Below are 16,592 nucleotides of genomic sequence, written 5' to 3'. Positions count from 1 at the left end.
AGAGGAAAAGTCAGAGGGTATATAGTCATGGAAAACTCTCACAACGAATGTCTGTAAAGAAAAGGTCATGGTAATCCATCCCATAATTGTTTAAATATGTGATGAACACTGCATCGAGCTGTTGCACTGCGAGCTGTGCCTTTAAAACAAATGATGGATGAGAAGTTACAGCACACTGTAAGAAATGCACCGCGAAATTCACAGTTATTTACTGGCAGCGATTGACAAGTAACTTACTGTAAAACACACACAAACACACACACACACACAGTATATAACTACATAACTACAGTAGATTATTAGTTACTGTCATTTTCTACTGGCCTTTTTTGGGTACAATGATTTTTTTACAGTAGATTCTTGGTTGCTGTGATTTCCCTCGGCACTTTTTATGTTACTGTTTTTTTTACAGTACAATATGTATTACTGTGATTGTTGCAGTAAAGCTTTGACTACTGTACTATTTGAATGAATACACAATATTTTACAGGGAAATAGTTTACCGGAGGTTACTGCTCACAAACACAGTAAAGTACTGTGGATTTCGCAGGCTTTTTTTTTTTTACAGTGCATGGGTTGGTGCATTTTCTCATTTAATTAAGAACTTTAGAGAAAAATAATCCAATTTTTTAAGAAAATGGGTTAGTATGCTTGCAATAACCGAGACGATGCGATCGTGTAGCATGACACCTCAATATATAATTTCCTCGCGAGGTGATTTGATTGACAGGCGATGCATTTCCACATGGGATCGTCTCGCGGCCCCGAGAACAAGCCGTTTTTTTTAGTCCTTCTCTGGTTGGTTCTCCTCTGAGAGCTGAGGCACGAGCTGCAGGGTGGCAGCGCTGTGAGCGAGGCGGAGATAAGGCCCGTTCACGGGGGGACACACTGTGTGAGGATGTAATTAAGGAATAAACCTCCACAGCTTTTGTGTTTCAGCTTCCTGATTCACTCCACCGCCGCCACAAAGAGAGCAGGAGCCGCGAATCAAACCTCGACAAGATAAAGACGACGGAGCAGGAAATGAAGATGAAGAGGACATGAAAGGAATTAACACCCGACACTAAAAGGCCACTCGAATTATAACTTTTATCTGTGGACCTCAGTTTGTCCCAAACTATGGAGGCTCTGTTTTTAATCCAGTTCAAGAATTTGAAATTATTTTCATCGTAGTCATGTTCATTTCAATTTACCAAAGTGTTTGTTTCATCCAACCACAAGGATTACAACTATAATTGTATTTTGCTGTCAAAACATTTTACAGTTTGAATGATGACACATTTGCCATTTATTTAAAACACGACTAATCATTTCAGTAACGACTGCAGCAGCCTGATGACAGGAATTGAATCTTCTTCTCGATTGGTTTCTCTTCAGTCTATAAAATAGAGAACGGTATTTTTTTTCCTTGTCTCGCCCTCACCATTAAACTTGTTTCACGGCGATCGTAGAAGTTTTTGTTGCTGCCTATCATCCGTCATTATTCTTTACAGAACTAGCTAAGCTCTGCGGGAAGATAATTCCACCTTAAAGAGGATCTGATTGGACCAGACCAGCACCGAACAAATCAGAGCCCGTGGAGCCAGATTGCCCTTATTCAGCTTTAAAGGGTCTTGGATGGAGAGATGGGTGTATCATTATTAGCACAGAGGGGGGGGGGGGGGGTGGAGGGTGTCCCGTGTTGTTTGGGGTCAGCGGCGTTTGGAAGTCTCTGCCTTTGTTCAAATCTCATCAAGTGTGAAAAACGGGGGCAGGCCCGAGGCCCTGTGCACCGTCTCTCTGCTCCACCGGATCATCCGACAGAACGAGCAAACATTTGAGAGGAAAAACATTGACCTCTGGGTTGATTGCTGACAGCTGTCACTCACATTAACAGGACGTGGTGACACACAAACGTGATGATGCCAGAGCTTATAGAGGAAGCACAGAGAGCCAGAGTGGTGGTGGTGGTGGTGTGTGTGTGTGTGTGTGTGTGTGTGTGTGTGTGTGGACGGGGGGGGAGGGGGGGGATGTCTGTCTGAATCAACAACTTACCGAGCAGTTAACAATGATGTCTTTGCATCCCTGCAGAGCTCAGCGCCAGACTGTTGTGACACAAACACGCTCAGGAAGAGAACAAAATTAGACTTTACCGGTCGATGTCTGACGAGCATCTCACATGTTTGACTGGAGTCAATAAACAACCCGAAAGAGGCCTTGAGCAGTGATGGAGAAGTGTTTCCAGGTGTCTAACCTCAATAGTACTGCGTGAAAAAAAAGTGTCAAAGTTCGCTTCTTCTTCGGTATCAGACTTTGCCTCGTGTTGTTAAGATTTGACTCTTCACAGCAATGTTCATATTCCTCAATATGGAGGTACCACGTGTTTTTGTTAACAACAGTAGACATTATATACCGCCGCTGGTATCCAAAGCTTTCACAGCCTGATGACTTGATTTGTTTTAGTGACCCTAAATGTTGTGTGGCAGCTTTCAAATGTGTTCAAATCCCTGTATACCGAATGCTATGTTACACTCCCAATCTCCGTCTTTAGGGGAGTGCATCCAAAATATTGTCTGTTTGAATCCCCAAAGCTCGAAAGCATTGGATATTCTCTTGATTGTTCATTTGCTGGGTCGCAGCAGACGATTTACTTTCGTTATTGAGTTTCTAGAGGAATCAAAACCGTTTTCCGAACCAGGAGCGCCACGTGGAACCGAAACCTCGCAGAAAAGCACGGAGGCGCCAAACTGAAAGCAGAACCAGCGCGTGTGTTTTCAAGTCAATCTGACCTCATTCAGACTAATGGCCGGCAACAGATGGCACAGGTTCACGTTTCGTAGTTAAGACGGTGCCTCCCAACGACTCAAAACAGGATCTGTAATCTGAGCTGAAACGCTGCACAACCTGCAGTGATTTGGAAATTAGTGGTCACCATTGTGCAGTCACTGTGAAGTCAACTGCACCGCTTGAATTCAATTTTTTAAAAAAAGAAAGATGACGATGTGAACATAAGTCACGACATGAAAGGGCAACTAAAAGATAGTAAACAGCTGAATTTGCGGCGACATTTCTCTTTATGAAGCGCAGGCTGGTCTCATCCAGCATTTACAGCTCTACCTACAAAAAAAAAGCCACGAAATTTGTAGATATCCTGTGGAATAATGTTTGTTTTGCACATATTCACGAAGGAGGAAGTATGAAGACAGCAGAAGCCCCTGCAGGGCGGGAGAGAGGAGGTGGATGGATCCGCCCATCATAAATCTAACCAAGTTGTTTCCGAAGAAGAAGGAAGTATATATATTTTTGAAAAGGCTGTACGCAGGTAACCAGCAGAAATCAACACGTGTCGCTGGCCTTCGTAGGAAAAGTGTGTAACTTTGCGCAAGATATAGCATTTAGCATCTCAAGAGACAGATATTCCCCTCAGGAGTTAGTGGAGACCAAAACCAGAGCTTAAAAGAGAATTAGAGAGTATTAAACTTCACCAGGTGGCCAAAAAACACAAATTCAGATCAACGCCTGTCGCTCTGCAGCTGCTGGATGTGTAAACAAGTTCACCACGTCAACTCAAGAAGGTGACGATATGTCGCCGCTGTGTCCACGACTTGTTTCTGCTGCCGCCTAGTGGCCAAAAACAATGGCTGCACCTTAAAAGGTTGAACGCGCTGACTTTGACGTTGCAGATTTTCTTGTGTAATCTGATACGGTGGGGGACTGCTGGCTTATCGTGACCAAGGACAACAAGTTACAGTTTAACTCAAAGTCAAATATGACCTCCTCTCGTGGCGTTTAACTGGTTCAGTGCCGCCTACAAGTGCTGAAGCGTCGTATTCCTGGTTGGCTGCTGAACAGCGCTGCAGCCAGGTGGTCCAAACACTGAACCTGGTGGTTCAGAATGTATTCATTTACGAAATGTAAACACTACTTGGAATGCTTTATTACCAAAAAACGTAAGTACGCAATTTACTTTTGAAATCCAACCTTGTCTGTAATTTAAAGAAATGTCCCACAGGATGCACACTTGCAGGACTTGATGGCCTTTTCAAAAATCCTGCTCCGTGAGAACTGTATAAAGCCTGACACGGTGTGGTTTGAGCACAGCGATTTCACTTCCACACTCTATATTTCAGCATGCTTTTTAGCTTGCCACCTCCTGCACTATTTCCAAGTAAGGAAAAGGCCACAAAGAGTGATGATGGAAGCCCCCTCTCTCTCCTCCCCTCCCTCCCCGGCCTCGCCCCTCTCCTCTCCGCCCCTCGATTGGGGATGCAGGGGCTCATCGGTGTCTCTGGACCAGGCCCGTTTACCCCCCTCTCACTCTCTCTCTCTCTCTCTCACACACACACACACACTCACACGCGTGCTGCTGCTGCTGCTGCTGCTGCTGCTGCTGCTGCATTACGTTGCATGAAAGCCCGAAATTGCTTCCAGCTGCTTGCGAGTGAACCCAGTCCCGACTGAGAGGACAAACTGAGGGGAAACAAAGCGGTCCGCTTGCACAATTATGTGCCCATTGCGCACACGGCTTTCCACAGCAGCAGCAGCAGCAGCAGCAGCAGCGCACATTGCCCTACTCTGCAGTGCAGTTCAGGACAGACACGAAAACCGGCCGCTGTCCGGATTTGAACGACCCACTCCCCCCCCCCCAAAAAATAAAAAAACCTCTCACTTTCACTGCTTTAAAAGCTCCCTCCGGCTCGCAGCTGCTTAATGCGCGTAAAGCTGCCGAGAATTTCAGCTGGAGATAATAGAAAAAAAGATGCCTTGACAGCGCGTGGAGCAGTGGGGAATCTGGATGAGGATGCTGCTGCTGCACTGTGCGCCCTGCGCATCCTCAGCGTGCACCAAAACCCGGACAACAAAACCCCGGGGGACCCCAAGAGAGCAGCAACGCATCGAAACAGTAAAGAAGAGATGGAGAGAGGGAGAGAGAAGAGAGCGAGGAGGACCGCAGGACTCACCAGTCGGTGTCTGAGGTCTCGTCGATGACGTCCTGGTAGGCGGTCAGCAGGTCCAGTCTGTTCTTGCCGAGATTCACAGCCATGTTTCTGTCCCTGCAAGCATCCAGACCGCTGCTGATGGAGAGAGACACGGAGTGAGACGAGAGAGAAGACAGAGAGGAGGAGGAGGAGGAGGAGGAGGAGGAGGACGGAGAGGAGGCGGCTCTGACTGGTGGAGACAAAGAGACGATCACGGTGTCCGAGGGGTCCTAGCGCCGGAGCAGAAGGCTGACGGGTCCTAGTGCCAGCGGGTGAAGTTTTAGTACACAAATAATCTGCTGCTGTCAGATGGACTCGAAGTCAGATACAATGAAAACGACCCAACAAATTGAATGCTTTCATATAGGTGCAGAACTACCTAAACCATGGGTTTCATGGACGTAAATGTGTAATTTTAGTGGTAGATTTTAACCTCCAAAAAGAGACTGTGCTGTGCACAACTATTATGGTCATGAGAGATTAATTGCTTAGTCTTTATAATGTCAACAAAAAAGAGAAAGATTAGAGGCCTGAAAATTATTTTGTCTGAACTAAAAGTCCAAAATGTCTTCAGTTTGCAATCACAACAGAGAAAAAAATCTTAACATGAGATGGTGTTTTTTTTTAAAAAATTTTGCATGAAAAATTACTGTTAAGCTAACGTTTTTAAAGTCAAAAGTGACTCAGCGGATTTTGCGGCAGAACATGTGGGACGATGAGCCCAATGCTGCTTTCTAAGTTCATGCAAACTAAAATGTTAAAGCTTAATATTTTACAATAACCACACAATATGGACGGACTGTTCACGTTTATCTTCAACTAATCTTTACTGAGCGAACTTTGTGGAAGCTAATATTAGCGAGTTTCTAGCGTTAGCCCCACCAGATTTCATAACTGAAGTATGTGTTATCACTGCTAAACTGCAGCGATAACACATATAGTTTTCTAATTTATGTTGTTTATATGTTGTTCTATTTGAACTTTTTAACTGTTTTTTTGCATTTCATTACTTTATCACATTACATTCACTTCATGTCAGACAGCAGAGAAACAACATTTCAAGTCTTCTGTACGTTTGCACAGATGGAAGAAGTGACAAATAAAAACGACTTTGACTTTTTTCCGGCATCTAACTCAAAAAAACATTTTTTTTTTGACTGTCTGACCCAGAGCCCTCTGCCCAGTGGATAGATGAGCGAGAGGGTCAAAGTTCAAGTGGGATATCCTTTTTGAATGCATGCTGCATGCAACATTACATACTTTGTATTGGCAGCTGCAGCATGAAAGTACAGAAAAAGTAGGAGAGTGGGGAGTTAGAGGGCATCTGGTGGATGGATGAAGAGTTCATTGGTATCGGCCTGGGGGAAGTAGGCGGAGGAACAGAGGAAATCCCCTCAAACGACCACAATGACTGATTGAATGAAGTGAAACAAAGCCGCAATTTAGTCTCATCATCAAACTTTTAGTTTCGTTTCCACAAATTATAAATCCGTCTCCCTGAAAACAGAATTGTATCCGTGTGTCTCCTCCTTTCCCTGCAGACTCCCAGAGAGCCGAAGAGGAGCCCAGAAGAAGAAGAAGAAGAAGAAGAAGAAGAAGAAGAAGAAGAAGAAGAAGAAGAAGAAGAAGATCCTGCAGCAGCCACAAATGCTCATGATGTCCAAACAGCGAGCGCTTCACAGATGGTGCTGTGCAGGAGGCTGAACATCAGCGCTAATGAGCTAGCAACATTCACAGATAATATGTGTACAGCACTTTGTAGACTAGTGTGTGTGTGTGTTACATTAATCTGTAGGGATCATTACAAAGAAACTAAGAGATATTTGCTATTTTTACAATCCTTACCTCGCAACAAAGTTGTAAAGTTTGTCCCGAGGGTGGAGCCAGAGGAGAGATGGTGTCACTTAAATAAAATGAGTTCATTCTCTGTGGCTGGTAGTTAGGAGAAGATAGTGTCCTCAGTATTTTAGGATATTTCAGACTCAGTATATCCATTCCTTCCCACACATCAGTGCACCTATAACTAGCGGCGGTAGCTCATTGGGAGTGGTGGAAGTGTCTTTGCTAGCTCCCCGCTGTAGCAAGCTAGCGTTGCTGCTAGCTCCCTGCCGCTGCTGCCACAGCCGACTTTTACGGTATGTAATAACAAAAAACTATCATCCAAGGATATAATATATTCCTGCATCCTTTATCCTTTATTATCCTTTATGCTTGCTTTTGTATTTTAACATATAGAGGACTTTTACTGATCCATATTTAGAACAATTTAAGCTTGATTTGATTGACATTTGTACCTTTTAAGTTACAGCGTTGTGCTGATAAAAGTTAAAACAACATCTCAGTGACCTGATGGTCCAAGAATTCCTCTCAGAGCTCCTTTGTAGGAAAAGAAAAAAAAAGTCCTCGTGGATGATGCACTGAAAATGAGCTTCTTTTCTTCTCGTTTCCTGGAAAAGTTGACATTTAGGAGGACCCCACACACACACACGCACACACACACACACACACACACACCCTTCTGGTGGCGGCGGTGGTCGGTTGCCGGGGCAACCTGCCTTGCCTCATAGGGTTGAACCCCTCGGTGCTTCTCTCCCAGGCTCTGCTGGCACCGAGCCCACATACCTTCCCCTCTGCTCTCGGAGGCCGGAGGAGAATAGAGGAGCGGGCCGGCGACGCTTTAATTGGCACAAACGGCGACGGAGCACAAGGTGAACCTGCTGGAACATAATTCATCCAATTTTTTTGGAATATACTTTGCGTGTATCCAGCGTGTTGTGTGTACACTGTACACTGCCAGTGTGCATGTTCGCTGTCATGTATTTACATGGGAGGTCACGCCCCTTTTTCCTTTTACAAAACATCCTTTCAGTGGTCGTGTTCTGGTGAAAAAACAGAGAATCAGATGAGGAACAAACATTTTTGAAGTACTTTGCTTGAGTATTTCCATTTTCTGATATTTTCTACATCTGCTCCACAAATTCAGAGATAAATATTGTGCTAAGTTTGTTCCATAACAGCATTTCAAGTAGTAAAAATAAGCTCTACCATACAATGTTGCTTACAGAAATGTACCGACAATAACATCCTCTTCACATGTCATAATAATATTTATTTCAATAGTTGGGTCCTTTTCTCGGATTAAAGAAATAATTGTTCCTTATAGCGACAATGTGTAATTGATGTGTTCTTGTTTGGTTTCAGTCAAGAGGACGATGGAAATAATCCAATATCAAACTACTAATCAGATACTACAAGAGTCTACAGACAGAGGGCAATATACTTTTATTATGAATAAAAATGACTTTCACTGTGTAATAAAGTTTATTAAAACTATAAAACGAAACAGATCAAACAGATCAGAATGAAGGCAAACACAAAGGGGAGTTACACTTTGCTCTCAGTGAACAGACACACACACACACACACACACACACACACATAACACACACACACACACACACACATAACACACACACACACACACACACACATAACACACACACACACACACACAGACACACACACACACACACACACATAACACACACACACACACACACACACACACACACACCTCCCGCTCTCGTTAGTTAGCATTCATTATTTCTCTCCACCCTGCAGGTCCTCGTTGTTTCCTGTGGACGCTGTGTTTGTTCTGTTTGTCAGTGTGTGTGTGTGTGTGTGTGTTTGTGTCTCTGTGTGTGTGTGTGTGCGTGTGTGTGTGTGTGTGTGCGTGTGTGTGTGTGTGTGTGTGTTTGTGTCTCTGTGTGTGTGTGTGTGTGTGTACGGGGGCCTGCAGTTACCATAACTGTTTCCCAGCACTGATTGTTCTTGTTGAAGACGACCTGGAAAGTTGCTCAGAAATAGTTTAAATAATCAAGAAGACGTGTGTTTGTTCTCTCTTTGGAGCTGAACAGCACCCCCTGCAGGGAGGGCGGGGATTCTCATCTCCACCTTAGCGTGGACCAATCAGTGCCAGGCGCTATCCTCAAACGAGTGGAGCTGAGTGGAGCCGAGTCGTACACGTGCAGCACGGCGTCCTTAATGAGCAGCGTGAGCTGACGCTGAACTGCCTCCTCCTAATGGACCCTCCTCTTCCTCCTCCTCCTCCTCCTCCTCCTCCGACGGGGCAAATTAGGCTGTCAGGGCTGAATGTCGGAGATTACACCGACTCTGCTACCAGCTTCAGGGAGGAATAAATAACACTTAGAAAATCGGTGGCTTTTTAATCCACCAAATGGCCACGAAGAGCCGCCACGAGTCCTTCAGAAGTAGGTCAGAGTCTCCGCTGATTATGAAAAAGAAATTGCTTTTAAGTTGAGGCTTCAGAATGTAATGATTTATAACGACACACCTGAAGACGTCTGCACTCGTGTTTTTCTCTCATATTACACATAAAAACTGCAGTGATTACTTTGTGGAAGCCAACAGGGATACAAATGAAAAAAATATGGTGTATGTATAATGGCCGATAGAGCTCAACTCATCCTTCTAGCCTACATTACCCACAATGCAACTCCACCGATGACAATCTGGTATCGAGAGATGAGCAAGCTCCCGTCTTTCTGACTGCACACCTCCAGATCCTTCCTGTTCACTTTCGTAATAACGTTTGATTAACCTTTAATAATTGTAATAATGAGACGATATCTCTCTTCATGATTTATCATGTTTGTATTTATTTAAGAATCTTGCGTTGCATCTTGATTGTGGCTTCAGACCAGAAAACACTTTGACATCTGGAGGCATTTTGTCGAGTTATTTCAACGTTGGGGAGCAGACAAAAGGCTTTAAACCGGTGTTGGTTTCACTGCCTCGTCCTGCTCGGCCTTTGTTCACCGTCATCCTGCTCCTCCGTGGCAGAAGGGTATTGATCGGTTTTATTGATCAGCTTCTATACTGAGATGTTTCTAAATAAGGAGGCCGACAGCTGGACAGATGGACAACAAACAAAAGGAAACAGTGAAGGCTCATTTCCCGTCGTCTCATGATCACAGCCTCTTTTTACTCCAGTTTGATTTCACTCCTTGATGCTTTTTCTCAGCAATGAATCGATGGACGACGATCAAACAAAAGCTCCAGACATTTAAATTCTCTCTTTCCTGAGCTCACGTCTTCGGAGACGGCCTCAGAGTTAAGCCAGGTTTAACAGCGGAGGCTCATCCACACACGCACACGCACACGCACACACATGCGCGCACACACACAGCCGGTCTGATTCTGTCCGAGTAGAAAGAACAATGATTCGACACTGGAAGAGAAAGATGAGGAGATTTGATGTTTTTCACGTTTCCTCACAGAGCTAAAGGGTGTGGAGAGGAAACGGGTATAAAAACTCTGTGGGGGGTAAAAACAAACTGAGGATTCACGCTGAACGGGTTGGAGGTCAGAAACCTCAATGAGTCGCACAACAGAGCTCTGGATGTCTCTGAAGGTCTCTGGATGTGTCTGAAGAAGGTCTCTAGAGGTCTCTGAAGGTCCCTGGAGGTCTCTGGATGTCTCTGAAGGTCTCTGAAGAAGGTCTTTAGAGGTTTCTGGATGTCTCTGAAGGTCCGTGGAGGTCTCTGGATGTCTCTGAGGGTCTCTGGATGTCTCTGAAGAAGGTCTTTAGAGGTTTCTGGATGTCTCTGGAGGTGGCTGCTTTTATATCCTCAGTATAATAACATTATTGAGATAATATTTATTTGTTGAGACAAATGGGTTACAAAACCAGCATCAATATAAAAATCAAGTGGAAAACATAAAAGCTCTCCTCCCAGTTAAAGAAATATAACAATACTTTGTTTTGAATAATGATTTGTATCCAACAAAAGACGCTCGTTGGAGGTCGAGGGACTCTCAGACAAAGAGATGAAGCTTCAAAGAAAAGATATTTATTAGTCTCAAAGGGTTAAAAGTCTGTCGAGCTGTGCAGGGAAAAACACAACTCACATACCAAACCAGTGAGGCCGAGCCCCGCGGTGAGTCTCTAATCCACAAACCAGAAGCCGGACCAGAGACGGAGACACTGAATGACATGAAATACTGAACTAAAACCTTCGTGTCCTTCATCGCGCTCCAGACAAACGAAACCTTTATGGATATTGATCCGTTTTCGCTTCGTCTGGAGTTAACATTCTCTCTGTGTCTGAGTATGCAACCTTTACATTGTCATGAAACATAAATACATAATTGATTTTGCAGCAGAAGCAACATTGACATATTGTCTACTTTTCAGGCGATATTTTCAACTTGTTTTCACGTTCAGCAGCAACGGGAGTCTTTGAAAACATCGTTCTCTCTCTTTTAGCTCCGTGTTGGGTCTCCTCTCCTCAGGGAAGGATGCGTCTGTCTAGCAGCTAAAAGCTTCACTTTGTTCTCCAGCTGGTCTCTGACTGTCTGTCTGGTTGTGCAGCAGGTATAGCTGCACAACCTTGTTCATGCTGACCTCTGCCATGCACATGCGCATGGCCATGAGATTTCACTGTACAGTTTTGGAGAAAAGTGACTTTCTTCAATGACATAATGATAGTCATAATATCACAAATTTCAATATTCAAACTGCTATAAAAACAGATCATTACATTTGTAAAGTAAACTTACAGTGCAGTGTTGTTCATGCTGACCTCTGCCATGCAAACATGTATGGCCTTGAGATTTTACTGTCTTACAGCTTACATGTAATAATAGTATTCATAACTTTACAATATCCAATATTAAAACTGCTATAAAAACAGATTCTTACATTTGTAAAGTACACTTACAGTGCAGTGTTGTTCATGCTGACCTTTGTGCATGGCCATGAGATTTTACTGTACAGTTTTGGAAAAAAGTGACTTCAAAGACACACACACACACACACACACACACACACACACACACACACACACACACACACACACACACACACACACACACACACACACACACACACACACACACACACAGTGTAGGTAACAATGTGTTCCTGCTGCTGACTGAGGAATGTGTTCATTTCCTCTTTGGTGTGAATGTTTACACACTGGACTTTTTTTTCAAAACACACTGAGAATAAAAGTCCTGCAGGGAAGGAATGTTTTGTGTGTTTGTGTTTGTGCAAAAACACAAAAGCTTGAAGCTGATTTTTCATTTTTAAGTCTCTGAAAGCTATATGTGGTTATTTTTATATTATTCTGTAAAGCACTATTTAATTATTTAACTTTCTTTAAAAAAACGGAGCTCCATAAATTAACTTAATTTCAATACATACATTCTGGAAACTATAGTGTCTGTTTTCATTGTTGTGCGGTTATAGAATAAACTACAGATCTAAACAATTGAACAGGACAGCCATTCATCTTTAAAATAACGGATAAAAGGAGAAACAAATGCATCTCACAGGAAAAACTGGATTTTTATCTCAACTTTAAAAAAAAGTATTTCTTTGAAAGTCACAACGTTCATTTGTGTGTGTTGCTGTGATAAACCTCGTGCCCCCAAATAAAAGCTCAAAGCTGAGAGAAGAGCAGCCACATAGCTTCATTATTAACAGATCTCTGCCTCCCTCTGGTGGTCGTTTAGCAGAAACACAGCTTTAGTCCAACTAACAATATTTCAGGTATTTTATCCTTAATTTATTTACAATAATCTCATCTCAACTATCTAATAACGAACAAGGACTTATATTTGTATAACAACTTATTTATTGTAATATTACTTTTCTCATTATATTGTGACTGTCAAAACTATTACTTACAGCTATTCACAATATCAGGACTTTTGTGGAAAATTATGACAATTTGTAGAAAATTATGGCTTTACAATTTACCATGTACAATCACATCTCCAAATTACTAGTTTATTCTTATAACATTAAAACTTCTTTCATTAAAAATATATTTTTCTTGTAAAATTTGAAGTTTTATTTTGAAATCCTAAAAAGAAATCCTTTCATTTACAAATTCAAGTCAAAACTTTACTTATAAAATCGAAATTTCTCGAAAACAAATACTTACTTTGTCATAAAACTCTTGAAAGAGACTTAAAAATACTTATTTCTCGCCACTTAACATGTTTTAAACAATTTAAAATCTGAATAAAAACTCCAAAAATGAACCTAATGAACTTTGTTCAGAAAGATACCAACGCAACAACAGAAACACCCAGGTTTTAATAACGGATTACTTTTATTATAAATATACAGTGTTAAAATGGAATGGTACCTGACACTGCCGCTTACAGAAACTAAAATATGGAGTTTGTGCTGCACATCTGCAATCATCACATCGCACATATGCAAGAACACAAAGCGTCATCAACAGATGGAGTCGGGCGCTGTGAGTGACTGTTTACACCAGGAAGTGTCCGTTCACCTCAAAAGTTCAACACGAAAAGTTGGTAAAGAAAACCTAAAACAAGTGAGCGACTTCTTAAAAGTTCCATCTTTTGTTTTCGAAGGCAAAAAAAAATGAAATAACAGAAAGAAAATGAGGAAATGTTGTCAAGTGATAAAATCGAGATCACAAGAAGATGTGACTGAAACATTCATTGGTGCTGAACATCCAACCGTTTATGGAGAAGGTGCAACATGCAGCATTTATAACATCAACGTCTCACTTCTACAGGATGGAAAAGGTTTTAGAAGTTCACACATTTTCCATTAAACCCTCCCTCCGCCGCTGTGTGATGGATATTTTCGTCGATTAAAGAATGAATTGATTTGAATTAAATTCAGTTTAAGGTAATTTTTTTTCTCCACAAAATATGTTAAATTCCAAAGTTTTTGGAGTGTATGAATCAAAGCGCCACTCTTTAGTTTCCATCATAATTCCCAATGTTAAAATGTCCCATGGAGCACCTTTACTCTGATAGTCCATCCTGGTGAGTGCTGCTCACCCAATGAACCATCGCATCACCGCGCGCCCTGACGGCCACGAAGGCGTCGAATGTCCTGTAGGTCCAGTTTGTTTACTCTCTCCTCTCGTGCTTTAAAAACAAAAGAGATCGAGAAGAACGTCCCGCGACGCCGTTCGAGTCGGCGGGCACGAAGGTTCGAACGAGCAAACGGAAAAACTTTCATCTGCCGACGAACATCCGACGCCGACGTTCACTTTTAAGTATCAGGCACTTCATCTTTAAAGTACTTTACATGAATGAGCAGTGCTGTTCAAGACCGATGCTGAAGTAGTGTGCAAAACACTGGATCTAACCCATCAGTTTGAACATGCATAACAAAATGTAAACATTGAAATCTTTAACTTTATCAAAAGAAAGAAGAAGAAAACAAAATTATACCTAAAGAAACCTTTACAAACGTAAGATTAAATAACCAAAGAAGAAGAAAAACTACTCGACTCTCATCCTGGTTTTAGTCTACACTAGATCTCCACTTTGAAGGACACACACGGCGTTGGTGGCGTGTTGTCATCAACACAAAGAAACATGAATGGGAGGAAAACATTGAAACTAAGTAAGGCAACGTAATGTTTAAGAGTCGGATCAAACTGGTCCTGGTGGAGCTGTGGTTTGACTGGGAAGCTCCCAGCACAATGTGAGTGTTATACATGAAATCAACTAGTTTGTACAAAGTGTCGTCTAAAAGGAAGAAAACAAAAAGAAGTGTAAACGCCACACTGGAAGGGACGAGAGGGCCGAAATGCAGAGAATCGTTGAAATGTGGACAACGAAGTGCACATCCGGACAGTCGCTCACAAAGACACTCGGAGGTGTTGCACTCGGTTATTCACACAAAAAGTGTCAGAAGTAAATAAATGAAGACGTTTTGTTTAACGAGAGATTGAAAGACGTGTTTGTGCCAGTTTTTCGGGAAAGTTACACCAATCCTGACGCTGTAACGAGAAAGCTGGACAGGGCTGGCAATAGTCCCAGTGGTCACTCGAGGTACTGCAATGGAGAGGAAACTATCTTGGGAGCCTAAAAACATTATTTTTTAAAGAATTGTGTTAACATTTCTGATAGGACTTAAGGTTTTATATTTGTGGAACTTTCCTAGGGCCGAGAAAAGCCTTTTTTTTTCTTTTAGTAAAGTCATGCCAGCTGGGTTTTAAAAGTGAAAGTGTTTCCAAAACAAAATTGCAACTCTCTCAGGAATGCATTAAACGGTGTGCTTATCGCGAGCTACACACGTTAGCATGTCTGGCTCACTGGGGTACTGCCGCACCTACAGAGGTATGCTAACGTCCAAGGCCGAGAAGAATTTCATCTGCCAACAAGGATATTTCTGCAGGGTTACATTGTTAAAAAAGAAAAAGCCCATTTCACGATAGAGTATCCACTGTGAGGGAGACCGTTATCAGTTTCCTCACGCGCTCCTCGCCCGTCACTTTTCTAATGTACAACCGAGGATAAAATGTAAAAGTTTGAAGCTGTCAACTGCATTTCGACCAAGACACACAAAACACAGTTAAAAAAAACATGCCGTTCTTCTTCGCTGGTGGTACATTACCGCCACCGAGCGGCTTTTCACCCACCAATGGCGTGAGGAAGCTCAGAGCGGATTACAAACACTTTGATCTTTTAGCTGCAGACGTACAAACTCTTCTCTTGAGAGCGGACCGAGCGCGCTCAGAAACACGACACCTTCATAGATAAAGCAGCGAGACGACACATGAATCCATCTGAGAGAAGATCAGACTCTTACTGCATTGATGATTGGAAACAACATGACAGATGAGAAGTGTTTTATCTTCTGATGACCAATAACATCCTGAAATATCATTGACAACTCTCCCTTGGGCGTGATGAGGAGGTTATAGAAAGGCGATGGCGGTCTGGTGGCGTTCCATGTGCTTTTGGTGCGTCTGTGATCTACCGAGTTTCGTTGGTTTCTCTTCTCGTGCATTCATTCATTCACGAGCGATTCGCCCTCGTCTGACACGAAGCAGACAGTCCGGCAAATCAGAATGAAACTGCAAATGTTTTTCACTACAAGTCACGTCATCTTTGCATTTTTTGTTCTCTAAAATATTTTCTTAATAACTCTCCGGACAAATGAAATCTTCTGTGAGAAATGTGGAACTGTGTTTCGAAAAAGGAGAAGAAGAAAAAAAAAAAGCAGTTTGAGACGGAAGTCGATACCTAATGACTTGCTGAGATGAAAAGAATTTGCAACTTTAACCGTTATAAAAACAACAACAACAACAATATGGCTACATGACAAAGAATAAACAGCACCAGTTAATTTCGGTGTCGTAGTTGATACCACTAGTAAAATAAAAACAAAAGAAACATTGGCAGAAAGATAAAATGAAACATGGCAAATATAAATATGGAAGAAAAAAAAAAAGAAGCATGTGGGTACAGTAGGTGTGCAAATCTGAAACCGAGCGAGACGAGTGGAAGGAAGAGGCTGCGGTTAAAGGGATACCTTGACATTTGGATTTTTCTTTTTCAGCTACACAGGTTGTTTTTTTCTTTGTCACAATATGGTGTCGGTGTTTTGCGTTGGCACTTTAGATGAATGAGGAGGAGGAGGAAGGAGGGAGGAGGAAGAAGGAGCACTGGATCACTGGATTGGTTTAAAGTGGAAAACGCCAACACGTTCTTTGGTGAATGCTTTAAGGTTCGATTCTCTCACGTTCACCGGGCGTTAACGTCACGACCTGCATATATATATATATATATATATAACGTCACGACCTGCATATATATATATAT

At 42.4% G+C, this 16,592-nt stretch overlaps 1 protein-coding gene across 5 annotated transcripts in view; it reads right to left on the bottom strand.

The window, feature by feature from the left end:
* Nucleotides 1-5,114, bottom strand: part of dbn1 (drebrin 1) — a 90,691-nt gene extending 85,577 nt beyond the window's left edge. For 3 of the 5 annotated variants that reach the window (XM_068600158.1, XM_068600160.1, XM_068600162.1), the window contains exon 1: nucleotides 4,941-5,114. In XM_068600158.1, the coding sequence (XP_068456259.1) occupies nucleotides 4,941-5,023 (83 nt within the window). In that variant the 5' untranslated portion in view covers nucleotides 5,024-5,114. The remainder of the gene's footprint in view (nucleotides 1-4,940) is intronic. The other 2 variants (XM_068600161.1, XM_068600159.1) reach the window with 1 other exon arrangement.
* Between the last annotated feature and the right edge of the window lie 11,478 nt (nucleotides 5,115-16,592).

This window comes from Clinocottus analis, unplaced genomic scaffold, assembly GCF_023055335.1.
Source record: "Clinocottus analis isolate CAN_PGR_092001 unplaced genomic scaffold, fCliAna1.0.p SCAF_5, whole genome shotgun sequence".
Lineage (NCBI taxonomy): Eukaryota > Metazoa > Chordata > Actinopteri > Perciformes > Cottidae > Clinocottus > Clinocottus analis.
This window is presented reverse-complemented; position numbering and strand designations above follow the sequence as displayed.